We start from the raw sequence: 13,169 nt of genomic DNA, 5'->3' as shown, positions 1-13,169 counted from the left end.
GCTGGTCTAGTCTTTCTGTTAGCAAAGAATGCCCACTTACTCTTTCAGCTATGTAAAAGACCCCAGAGTCTAGAGAAGGAAAAATGAGGACCAAAGCCCTATCAAATTCTGTTGGTAATTATTTACTTTTCATTTATATTTCCAACCATTCTTTCCTCTTTTAATACTATCAATGGGGTGGATAGATGGATTAATTCTGTGCTGACCATAACGTAATAGTTAGCTAATTAATCATATATTTAAAACCCAAGTTTTCATTGGAGAGAAAAGAAATTATGAAAAGTCACTAAGTAAATAGAACTTTAGAACTGTACCTAACACTTAAACATGGTATAGGACTTTACCATGAAAACAGTCCTTTATCCATCACTTGTCCCTGGGAAAAGTTTGTGCTGTCCAAGTTGTACTTTAGTCACTTGTCTGAGTCCACCGTTAGAATCATTTTCTCTTTCCTTCTCCACTATCACTGTTGCCTTCCCTTCACAATGATATCAGAAGGCCTAAGAGAGCTTGGTTCTCTATCTTCCATCATTGACCCAGTAGAAAAGCCTTGTTTCCTGTGAGTTTGGGGTTTGTTTCTTCTATTTAGAAGGTATACTGTCCATCATTGGAACCAACTTAGAACAAGCCCTTTCGTGGATAGTCAAGAAATCAATGGTGGAATAAGCAGTGCAGGCTGGGGTTCTTTTCTTGGGCACTCCAATGCCCTTTTCATCTATAAAAGTCTCCTCCTTAACATTGGGCTACCAACAGTAAATCAAGGGATTTGGGGCTCTTGATTACAGAAACCAATAAAGTGTGCTCCAAATAATAAAAAGCAGAAGCTCTTGCATTCGTCTTCTTTCTTGCCCCTCTCTTAAGAGAAATTATGACATCTCCCTTCCAAAGTTTTCCTTCTCAGTCCCACAAGTTAGGTCTGCAGGTAATAGCCCAGTTCTCAAGTGCCCATGATATTCATTCAATGAATGGTTACTAATTTTGTGGTATATAACAATCAAAATTCTGGCACTGGAAATACTCCTATAAACCAAACAAAAGCCTTTTAAAATAAGTCTCATATTTTCTTGGGGAAAGACCAATTAGACATATTTATCAAATGATAGTAAATACTCTGAAAAAAAAAAGCCGGTAAAGGTTAGTATTTGTAAGATAATGAAAGAAGGCCATTCACAATGGAAAATTTAGGACAGCGATCTCCATGAAATAAGAATATGAGCTATGGTAGCTCTCTTAGAGCTCTATGAATACTAAAACCAATTATAGGGGCCCCAAGGCAGATGTGTGGTTGGTATGTTGAACAGCGAAGGGAGGATAGTGGAATGAGCAAAGTAGCCGTTTGTTTCATTTCTCTTCTCAAAGGCTACACAAGGGCTAAATTCATCTTTCAAAAGATGTGGGCCAGGCAGTAAACATTATTGACTGTGTTCCGGAAACGGAGTCAAGAGGATTGCTGTAAGTTAAAGGCCATCCTGAGCTACATATAATGAGTTCCAGGACAGCCTGGGCTACAGAATGAAACTCTGTCTCCAAAAGTAATCAAAACATTGAAACAAAATACACAAAGTGAGGTCTTTAGAGGGCCCACAGAACAGAAAGAGGTAAATTACTTCTCTTACCAAACGAATTGCCAAAATTTCCACATTAACGTTTGGCTCCACGGTTTACATCTGCAGACCAGCTTTGGGAGGGATGTTGCAATCTGTGATGACTTTGGGGTTATGCAGGCCACATTTTAATTTCAGAGTGGTCACATAACCAGGATTATATGGCCCCTCTACTTTTCTGTACTTCTCCCATTTGGACAGAATACAGCTTTAAGCTTCCCATTTACCCTCTCTGAGGCCGGATTTCTGGTATATTGGCAGAATGGGTCTCAGAAGGTTCCTGATCAGTGTCTCAGTCAACTTGGCACCTCTTCCTAAAAAAAACAGGCTTCAAGAAAGTGCTGTTGTCAATGCGCTGCAGATAGTTTGTGTAATGAGGTAAGGGATAAAAAGATCATTTGATGTGGCACAGACTTTGGAGAGTCCCTGAATCCCTGTCCTCTGTTCTCTGTGCCGCAGAAGCATTTCCGCCACCCCATTTCTTCCCTCCCTTGCTCTTTCCCTGACAACAAACATTTCTTTCTGCCTATGTCTTTACCCAAGTATACATAGGTGTAATTTCTTTGTAGTGTTGCTGATAATTATAATCATTACCATATATCGATAGCTAGTATTTTGCAGTGTAGGCTCATAATCACATTCAGTGACCACAATTCTAGTAGGCAGTCATTATGTTTTTAGCAACTGAAGTCTCGAGTCTCACCTAGGGTTGCATAACTAGTAAGTAGCAAAGCCTCAACACAACTGACCTTGACTCCAGCTAGACTCAGTAGTCTTTGTGCGCTGTACTCTTTCCTATTCCAGTTGGACACGTGGTGAAAAGGTGTCTGTTATGTAATATCGTACTGGGCCTGGCAGCCAACATTCATCTGCTCATTGCAAAAATGGTTATTGAGCTGCAGCTTTTTGTCTGGTGCCCCATTCCACCCTTGCTTTTACACAGGCACGGGTGGGAAGTCTCTGACATCAGGAAATGAATATGATTGCCTGGGAATTTTGTATCTACTCGTCCTTGGGAAGTAATGTGTTAAGTATAATGATGGAAATGTGCCCTAGATTCTATAGATGTACATGGAAAAATGATAGTGCTTTCTCCGTCACCCCACCTCCTCCTTTATGTCTTCTGTTCGTTCTTGTCTTCCTCTTCATTTTCAGTCCTTTTACTTTGGATGAAATATAAGGCGATATAGTTGAGGGTGGCTTGAACCCTTGATTCTCCTGCGTTAGCCTCTCAAATTCTGGGACCATACTTGTACATAAGCAACCTGACTACAGAAGTTCTCTCAGAGCAGTTAGTTCATGAGGGAAATCCTCAAAGTCAGCAGATTAATTTGAGGTACCAGAAAACTCTCTGTATTAAATTCTTAGAAGTAGGTATTGTAAATGCAGCCTTTCAAATAAGGCAGAAGTTCATTTTTATCTTGTGTAGAAAACTAGAGGTGACACACGATAGATAGGACATCACACCATCCTCATGACATGGATGCAATATCGAAGCTTTAGTTAGTGTTCCATTTGTCCTTTTTTGTGGTCCAGGGAGAAAGGGAAAAGAGGCAGAATGGAACATACAGAGCTTCTTTATAATAAAATGATTCAAAAGATTGTATGCATCATTTCCATTTCATTCTTTAAGACAATTGTTTAAAGCATTGTCTAAACCAATTCCTCAACTCACAACAAGAGAGGCTAAGAAATGTAGGTATGGGTCTAAGCTAGGGCTGGAGAGATGGCTCAGCGGTTAAGAGCATTGCCTGCTCTTCCAAAGGTCCTGAGTTCAATTCCCAGCAACCACATGGTGGCTCACAACTATCTGTAATGAGGTCTGGTGCCCTCTTTTGGCCTTCAGGCACACACACAGACAGAATATTGTATACATAATAAATAAATAAATATTTTTAAAAAAAGAAGAAAGAGGGTGTTAGGATGAGCAATGAGTAACCTCTTCCATCATTAGGGATGTGGTCTGCTCATCACAGAAACTCTGGATACATACAGGAATGAGAGATCAAAGAGACAGAGAAGTACTAAAAAGTCAGAGAAATGAACACCAAAGAGCAGAAAGAGCGATCATAACACAGAATAGGGGTAGTCTGGGGTGAATGGAGCCATACAGGGAAATAGGAACTGAAGGTTGTGAGCAGTGGCCAGAATTTAGAGTATCTCCTGCTAGTAAAGGAACTCAATTTGAACTTTGTCCTCAAAACAGTGAGGCGTCACTGAGATCTTTTCAACTGAGGAACAGCACAATTAAATTTGAGTTAAGAAAGATCACCCAACTTATACCAGAGCAAACAGATTTAAGAAAGGAGTGACTGGAAGCAGAAAGAACAATTAGGAGGCCATGTAGTAATCAGAAAGAGACATAAAACTCTGAGCTAAGGCAGTGTCAGTAAGGAGACGAGAGATCAGAGAGATAGAAGGAGGTACAATTAGGAAACCTTGGTGAGTAAATGGATGGGAAACTGGAGACAGGGAGGATATTGGGATGATGTACAGAGATTGGGCATTACCATTATTTTGCGTAAGAAATTATAATAGAAGAGTCAAGTGGTGATACCTTTTGAAATGTTGTTTGAGTTGCTTTTGGGTTGTCCATAGCACCACTGAGTAACTAGATACACTGTACAGAAAAAACTAGATGAGTCTGGGAGTGCAGGAAGTAAGAATGGATGGAACGGCTGTGGCGAGTCTGTGTTCATGAGTTCACAAGAGCACTGAGAACGCAATCCTGAACAATATCAAGATTTATTGAGAACCAGGGAAAGACACAGGGCAAGGCTCAGAATCAAACAAAGTAGAAAGGAATGGGAAAGACATTATTGGAAAAGGACTAGGTAATTGTCGCAATACTCTTGAAAAGTCAAAGTCAGGTTTAAAAGTTGCTTGGATCTGGAAAATAGGTTAGTGGTGATTATTATGAAAATTATCTAGAGCTGAAGAGATGGCTCAGCAGTGAAGAGAACCAGCCTACAGTAGATCCAGGTGGAATTTGCAGCTCTCCCATGGAGGCTCACACCCGTCTCTAACTCCAGTTCTGGGCGTCTAATGCTCTCGTCTGGCCTCCAGGCATGACACACATGTAATTCACAGACGAACATGCATGTGAAACATCTATACACACCAAAATAAATAATAAAATTTAAAATCATTCTGGAAGAGAAGGGGTGTGGTCATGGCCACATTGAAGAGCAGTGGAAGTCAACCAGGTTAGGGAGTAAAGATGAAAAAGTGTATGGTGTCAGCTCAGGGAGAATGGTCCGAATGAGAGAGTTCAGTATGTCTGAATGCTACAGAGAAGTAGTAATGTACAGAAGTAGCAGATTATGCAAGAAGGTCCTTCAAGAACCAGGAAGAGATCACACGGGATTGAGGGCACAAGTAGGACTTTCTGGTTTTTGAAATAAAAACTAGGGATGAGGTAAGTTGAGTTTATGAGTTTATGCCAGTGAGAAAATAGAAAATTGAAGATATTTCCTTCTAAGGACCTCTGCTTTCTCTGAAGTGTGAGATAGGGTTATCTAAGTGAAACTATCCTTTGATATAGTGTGCTACAAATGCTTGGCAACCATTACATCTAACTGAGCAAGAGGCAGCAATGATGAGGTTGTCTCCAGAAATAATGCTTCCTTTAGTGCTATCTGAAGTGTCAGATGTATTGGTGGTTGAGTGGATAGATGGATAGATGGGTGGATATTTAAAAAACAACCAACAAACACTAACACACTATGTATTCTGTTTTCTCCTTCCATTGAACTTTTTCAAAGTATATTTAGAAACCCAATCTAGAAAGAAAAAAAAAAACCTTTGGTACCCACCCACATTTAGTAATTATTTTGTTATTCTTATCCCGTTTTAATAAAGTTAGTTTTTTTTTCAACCTTGACTTTATTTTGTCAGTTTGGGCCAATAGTTCTTGATTGTAGAGATTGTTCTGCATATTATAAGAACGCCATGTTTAGCATCATCCCTGGCCTTTCTTTACTACACACCATTCCCCCTCCTACACTTGTGACGACAAAATATTTCTATAGGCAACATGAAAGATGCCCTCAGAGACAAAATTCCCCCCAGTAGGGAAATTCTCTTGTTAAAATAGACAAGTCCTTGAGAAAGAGAAAGCGAGGGGGAGAGATGGGAAAGAGAGAGAGGAGAAAAAGAAGGGATTAATGCTAGAGAAGTACTTTTATTTACTAGTTGACCATTATATTTGATTATATTTGAAGTAAGTGTAATCTCTCTCTGGGCAGATTGGAATACTGAGGTTAAGAGAAGTTAAATAACTTTACTTATGATGACTAGGTAACAAATGTTACACCTGAGATTTGAATGCAGGCATGTTAGATCCCTAAAATTTAGGTTCTTTGTTAATCATCAGTAAAAAGCAAATAAAGATTAATACATACTCACACATTGCAAAACCATGTTTAAATCATGCTGTCATGTTCATACTGTCCTATCGGCTATTTTAAAATATTTACTAAATCTTTCAATCTCATTTCCCATGAATCTCCATCATGTTTTAATAGTTACATAATATTTGTCTCTAGATGAATCATAATTTATGTGACCATATTCATGTTGTATGAATTTTAGAATTTCATTTAAGGAATGTTGCATGAAAGTTATGAGCATATAATTATGTGAGTGTTTTTGCTCCATGAGAGTCCTAGAAGTGGTGATAATCAAAGGAACATTTAAAGTCGCTGCTTTAATGAAACCAAATATAGCTAAAAGCAAATCACTATCTCAACAGAGCTTATAAAGATGGTGTTCATCCATTTATTTACTAGTTCAGTGGAATATATTAGTCTAATGGAAAATGTAATGTATTGTTCTTTTAAAATGCATTTTATGATTGGCAGTGAAGCTGTTGCATTTTCATGTTTCTGAGCTATTTATTTTTCTACCTTTTCATATGTCTCTTTAAACTTTTCTTCATTTTTTCTGTTTTAGAAGCTTGCTTAGTTCTTATTATTTGATATTAGCTCATTGACTATTATGTGTATTGTATTTTGCTATAGTGTACCTTAAAATGTATTACTAGTATCTTTTTTCTAGATTGATTATTTTTTATTATAGCTACCATTCATATTTTTCTTAGGAAAGCATAATTGGACTAGTTTTCAGGTTTATAATAGAGGCTTATAAAAATATGTAATTTTGGCTGTTATATTTGCTAAGCTTAAAATTATCTCTCTCATAAGACACAAAATAACTTTGAAGGAAATATGTTATCTAATGTGTAAGATATGGATTAATATTCTGATTTTCACAACACAGTGTTATGACTTTTCAATTATTTCATTATCATGGCTGATCTTTCTGTACTGAGTTGTCTTTCTGAAAAAAATTCTAATTATTTATGTAGTTTGTAAGACTTTATTTGGACTTTCTATATTCGTTGATCCATTTTAACACTGATGCCAATGCCACACTGTCTTGATTATCACAGGTTTGTATAATAAGGCTTGAAATCAGGTAATAGCAGACCTCCAACTCTATTTTTCTTTTAAGATATTTTTTTTGGTTAAGTTCTTTGAATTTTATAAATTTTGAATGAGCTTATTAATTCTATCAAAAACCTTTATTGGGGTTGTGTTCAATCTGAAGTACTTTGAAAGTTTTGGTAATGGGGCAAACTGTGTCCTCTCTGGTATTTTTCATGGTCATTTTTATTGCCTTGCCTAAGAAAGGCCCTGCTGTGCTCTGCTTAGACTCCCCTTTCTACACTGCTGTCTGCATAGATCTCTGTAATTTGCAAGTGTGATAATGATCAAAAGCCTTGCCTTGTTTGTTTTCATCATCTCCAGGAAACACTAACTGTCATAACTACCTTCTCAATGGCTCAGAAACCACTGGTGCATGTGTTTCTTCTGTTTCGTTTTGTCCTTTGTTTTTTTTTTCTTGTGTCAGACTGCAAGAAAATAAGGTCCTATGGCAATATCTTATAAAGAAGTAGTTGAAATGCTGTCTTCCGGAAGGGGGTGCATTTTCCTTGTGTGTCTTATTTATAAATGTGTTTGATTTTTGAGTCACCAGGTCAAGGCATTCTCATGGATCTCAGAAAGAGTGGGAAATATAATAGACTTGCCTTTATAAAGCTTAAAATCTAGTACAGCCATAATTGAAATCAGTGTGGAGGTTTCAAAAGAAAGAAAGACAGGTGGGAGGGAGGGAGCAAGGGGGAGAGAGAAGTTATCTTAGTTAGGGTTACTATTGCTGTAATGAAACACCATGACCTAAAGCAACTTATGAAAGGGTCCATGTAACAGTCCATCCTCAAAAGGAATGAGAGCAGGAACTCATGCAGGGCAGGAACCTGGAGACAGGAGCTGATGCAGAGACCATGGAAGAGTGCTGCTTACTGGCTTGTTAACAACCACATGGCTTGGTCAACCTTTTTTCTAATAGAACCCGGGATCACCAGCCTAGGGATGTCACCACCCACAATTGATGTCTCCACCATCAATCACTTAATAAGAAAATGCTCCACAGGCCTACCCGAACTTTCATCTATGGAGATACCTTCTCAGTAGATGTTCCTTCCTCTCAGATGATAAGGCTTGTATCAAATTGACATAAAACTAGCTAACACAAAAGCTAACAATAAAATTACTATATGACTCAGCTGTGCAATTGCTAAGCATTTGCCCAAAGGTCTCTAAACCCTACCATAGAGATACTTGCACACTCTTGTTTACTGCTGTTCTGTACCCAGTGGCAAGGAGATGAAACCAGCCTAGATGCCCAACAACAGATGAAGAATGAAAATGTGGTACACATATACAATGGATTATATTCAACCATAAAGAAAAATGAAATCTGAAGGAAAATAGATGGAATTAAAAAATATATTGAGGCAACCCAGATTCAGAAAGGGAAACACTACTATTCTTTCTCATATAGAGATCCTAGCAAGTTTTTAAAGATGTGCATTTAGATGGAAGTGACTTTGTGTAGATGCCAGGAAACTGGGAAGGGGCCCGTGAGAGAAGACAAAAGAGGCTTCAGGGGAGAAGAGCAGGGAGGGTAATAGAACATGTGTGGTCTGGACATGCTAAGAGGAATACTGGGTGTGGAAATGTTTAAGCAGACATTGGTGGGGCCGCAGAGAGAAAATGGAGAGGAGAAGGGAAGAGTTAACAACAACAATGGTAATAACAATAATAAAACTAGTTAGGAGACAGGAAATAAACTAAGTGAAAATATATGTTTATTTAAATGTATGTATTTGTGTATGTATGTTTAAAACGTGATAAATGTCAAAATAACAAAACATAAAAATTCAGGGAAGAAAGAAATAGGAAGTGTTGGGTAGAGGGAGGTATGTCAAAGTTTAGATGCATTGAATTGGAAGGCCTTTATAAGAAGGGCAAGTAAAACAGAGCAAGCAAGCCACATGGATAGTTGGAGAGAGAAATGAGTTCTCTGCGTATAATGAGCAATCGATACAAAGGTTCTGGCATGTATAAAGCATAGGAAGGGGTATTTGTGACTATTACAGTAATGGAGTAGGAGTTCCCAAAATGCTAGCTAGCTATTTCAGTTCTCTGATAGAAGGAGAACCCACTGTGTCCTAGAATCATGCAGCTCAATACTCATCTGCTTACCACTGTTTCATCATCTCTTACTGTCACCCATGAAATCCATGTTGGCTTGTGATTGTATGTACAATGTTCCTGTTAATTTTGCCACTTTTACACAGGCATTTCACATGTTAGCAATTCTAATCACAGCTATTCTTGTACTCCTCAAGAATCATACACACACACACACACACACACACACACACACACACACAATCCAAGGCACTTTTGATATTCTTCTCAATTTTATTTTCCTTCTATTTTTAAATAATTAACATGCCATATTATGAAAATTTCTGTAGGTGATCAAAATAATATGAGAGAAAACCATTTTTCTTCTTTTTCTTCCTCAGTATTGAGACAACCTGCATATCTAGATACTTAAGTATCCTTTTTGAAATATTGAGTGCATACACGTATATGTACGCAGGAATGTGTTTAGTAACCCTTTACCCTCATCTCCACCCATACAAAGTAGCTCGACAGGCCTGTTGGGTAGTTGCTGCTATCCTCTTATTCCAATTGAGAGAGGATGCTGAGACTCAAAGGTAGATGTCTTACCTAAAGTCTCACTGGTAGTAAGTATAAAGTCCAGGGTTGCTTCACTATTTATATCGACATTCTTTCTCCACACAGAGGGGGTCAGTTCTATGCATTCATTATGGTAGGAGACATCTGAACACTTGCTGGTCGTTAGAGGGAGCAAGAAAATCCCTCCAGTCCCATTAGCCGCTTTAGCATCCACATGGTCAACCAGATACAGTGCTGGACTGCATCAAGGAGTAGTTTGCTAATTATCTCTTGGGTATCTTCCTTCCTTCTCTACAGATATATTTGGGTCCACCTGAGGATAGCCAAATACCTCCAGTGCCTCCGCCTCGAGTGACAGCAAGAAGGCACAAACCAATCACAATCTCGAAGCGTTTGCTGAGAGAGAAGACAGTGTTCTACACTTCTTCCCTCGAGGAAAGTGAAGGTCAGTGGTTAGTATGACAGCTACATACAAAGAAAATACTGGAGGACAGAAATGGGAGTGTGACTATTTCCTCCATGCAATGATAGACCCTTCATAGGTCTTTGGCTTACAAGCAGTCAGAAGAAGCAAGGCTTATAGTTTGTATTCTAAGAGGAAATTAGATTACTGGAAGTGGATGGGGAAGGGGTGAATCCTGCATGATCCCTTGCAAGGCTAGCAGCAAATCCAAGTTATTCATCGGTATGTTACTCTAGTTCATTGAAATATGTGTACAAGGTTCTTGCTAATGTTTTGAGAATGTAATTTAAATGCAGCTACCATGGGTTGAATGATGGCCATGTTCCAAGTAATTTGAAAGAGGCCAAATGAAATTAAGCCACATGCCCCTGCCCTCATGGAGCTTATAGGACAGAGGAAGATATGGCTATGTGAAAAAATGAGCATCATCCAATGGGATGATTCTTCCTGAGGAGACTGTACTTGTCCTAAATAGGCCTTAGCCCCTGCCACTCCTCTAACTACTTTTATCTCCTCATGACCAAACCAAGCACTGCACTGTTCTTGTGAATTGGTGAGCTACATGTGACAGGTAACCCCTCTCTCTTTGTGGGGCACTAGACTTGGCTTTCAGGACACTAAACTTGATCCCTCTCTTTTCATCCACCTCATCCCCCTCTACTGCTTTTCTTTTTCTAATTTTGATATTTGAAGACTCCAAAGGTCTTAACCTCCTTTCCCATGCTTTTCTTGTACACCGCCTAAGTTTCTTGCATGTAAAAAGCGTCTAAATGTTGCAGAGGACTCCCCAGTTCATTTAGATACAGGATTCGTTCTACCCTTTCCATTCACATCTGACATTAGAAATTCAAGAGGAATGGACCATGATTTGTATTTTATTTTAATGGTGGTGGCTGGAACCTAGTCCTTTGTACAATGACAGGTGATCATTCTATCACTAAGCTCCACATCGCTTCCTTAGCCCAAAGCAACTCTTGATTTTCTATTGCTTCTGAACCTACTCCTTTCGTGATGCCTCCCCTCTCAACTTCCAGCTCCAGAACACTGAGGTCAAGAGTGTTGGTCTTTCCTGGTAGCTCTTTGTCCAAATCGCTCTCACATTAGGTCCATCAGCAATTCATTTGGGCTGTGGATGTACATCACATATGAAATCTTTGGTTTCCCTTTGGACCACACACTCTGAGGTTGTACCATCTCTTCCCAGCTGTCTGTGCTGGCCTGCTTGAATGCCTCTAATCCATTTTCCAAAGCAGCCAGCAAATTCTCCATCCTTTCAAAAATGTGAAGCCCATGACCTCGTCCCTCTGCTCCAAACTTCTAGTGACCTCTCTTCATGTTTTGAATAAAATTGTTTTTATGCTGTTTTCAGTGCCCCGTGCTTATCTATCTGAACTTTCTTTATGTACTTTCTGTCCCTTTTGCTCTCTGTTCTCTAGTTTCATGACCCTTGATATTCCTTATGGGTCTCAAGTTTACATTGCCATCTCCTTGTAGAGACCTTTTCTGAGCACCCAAGTTAAACATTTCTCCCTTCCTGTCCCCTTACACTGCTTTGTTTTATTCATGTCACCTGCTACTACTTGATGACATATTTAGTAGCTACTTTCCCCCTAAGAACGTTAGATCCATTTTTATCACCGGGTCTGGGACCAATCCCTGCTATATATACATTGTGTGTGTTCAGTACATATTTATAATGTGAATGAATAGTTATATTATGAATATGAATAGAAAGGGATTATCTAGCTCAAGGGATCACTTCCATAGAGGAGGAATAGAAAGTGGAAAATGGGAGTACCGGATGCTTGTTTTGTTGCCCCATAATTAGATTTTTATGAAATTAATTTATTTATAATGTTCCCTCCAAAAAACTTATACTAACAGAACTTTTTAGAACTTTATGCCCTACACCAACACAGAACTTGCTACATAATAAGTGCCCAATTACTGAGTGTATTAGATGAATTAACTGGGTGTCAGTAGACCTCAGGTCTAATTTCATTTTGGTCACTAGCCTGTTGAGTAAATTGAACTGGGGTTCAATTTGCCCTGCTCTATGATGAGGGCTTTGTACCAGATCTTCAGTGAGATTACAGTTTACCCACTAATTTTTGGACTGATAAATAATGCCCAGGTCATAAAATAAACCCCATTAAATTATAAATCCCAGTAAAATGTATTTTGCACAACTACCTTATCTGAAAATATTTGCATTATCCTAAAAAGGAAATCTTCCAATTCTTTCCCCTCCCCAGCCTCTGGCAATGACTCGCTAACCTTGAAGACTTGTTTATTCTGAAATTTTTATATAAATGGACTCATATTCTATATAATCTTTTATGGCTAGCAACTTATTCTGGGGTGTGTATGTATATTTTCTGCTGCTATATGATATTCCAGGGTGTGACTATACCATGTTATGTTTATCCATTCCTCAGTGAATGGGCACTGAAATTGTATTTGTGTTTTATGAATAGTACTGCTATGAGTATTCAGGTTGTTGGGGGAATGTCTGACTTCAGTTGTCTTGAGTGTATTGCCGAGTATACATTTACTCTAAAGTTAGACTTTTGCAGAGCGACCAAGCTAATTTCCAAAGCACATGTGCCATTTTACTTTCTCACCAATACAGGATGGTGCTTCAAATATTCCTGTATTCTGGTCAGTGCTAATTACAGTAGTCTTATCTTTTCATTCTGTGCATTTTAAGTGGGCGTGAACCTATAATCTCATTTAATCCTCGATATTCCAGTATGAAGTAGGTACCTGAGCTTCAGAAAGTCATTTGTGGCTCAGAGAAGGAGAGTAATTTGTCCAGTTGATACCATGACCAAATTAAAGAGCAGCAATTTCCCCCTTCTATCTTATCCCAAATCCCACATGCCTAGTAGATGTAACACTGTACTTCTTACAATGTGTCCCACCACCATTCTAAGGAGCAGCCGATACTGTTCGCCACTTTTCTTGACAAATGGCATCTCATTA

The 13,169-nt window shown here is 38.7% G+C and overlaps 1 protein-coding gene across 1 annotated transcript in view; it reads left to right on the top strand.

Moving 5' to 3' along the window:
* LOC121441921 (oligophrenin-1) overlaps positions 1 to 13,169 on the top strand; it is a 358,753-nt gene that overhangs the window by 320,012 nt on the left and 25,572 nt on the right. The window contains exon 20 of the mRNA XM_041643322.1: positions 10,019 to 10,166. Within this exon, the coding sequence (XP_041499256.1) occupies positions 10,019 to 10,166 (148 nt within the window). The remainder of the gene's footprint in view (positions 1 to 10,018; positions 10,167 to 13,169) is intronic.

The sequence above is a fragment of the Microtus oregoni genome, unplaced genomic scaffold (assembly GCF_018167655.1).
Source record: "Microtus oregoni isolate MIOR12 unplaced genomic scaffold, Mior012 000084F_ref0000050, whole genome shotgun sequence".
NCBI lineage: Eukaryota > Metazoa > Chordata > Mammalia > Rodentia > Cricetidae > Microtus > Microtus oregoni.
The sequence above is the reverse complement of the archived record's forward strand: the minus strand, read 5'-3'. Positions and strand labels throughout refer to the sequence as shown.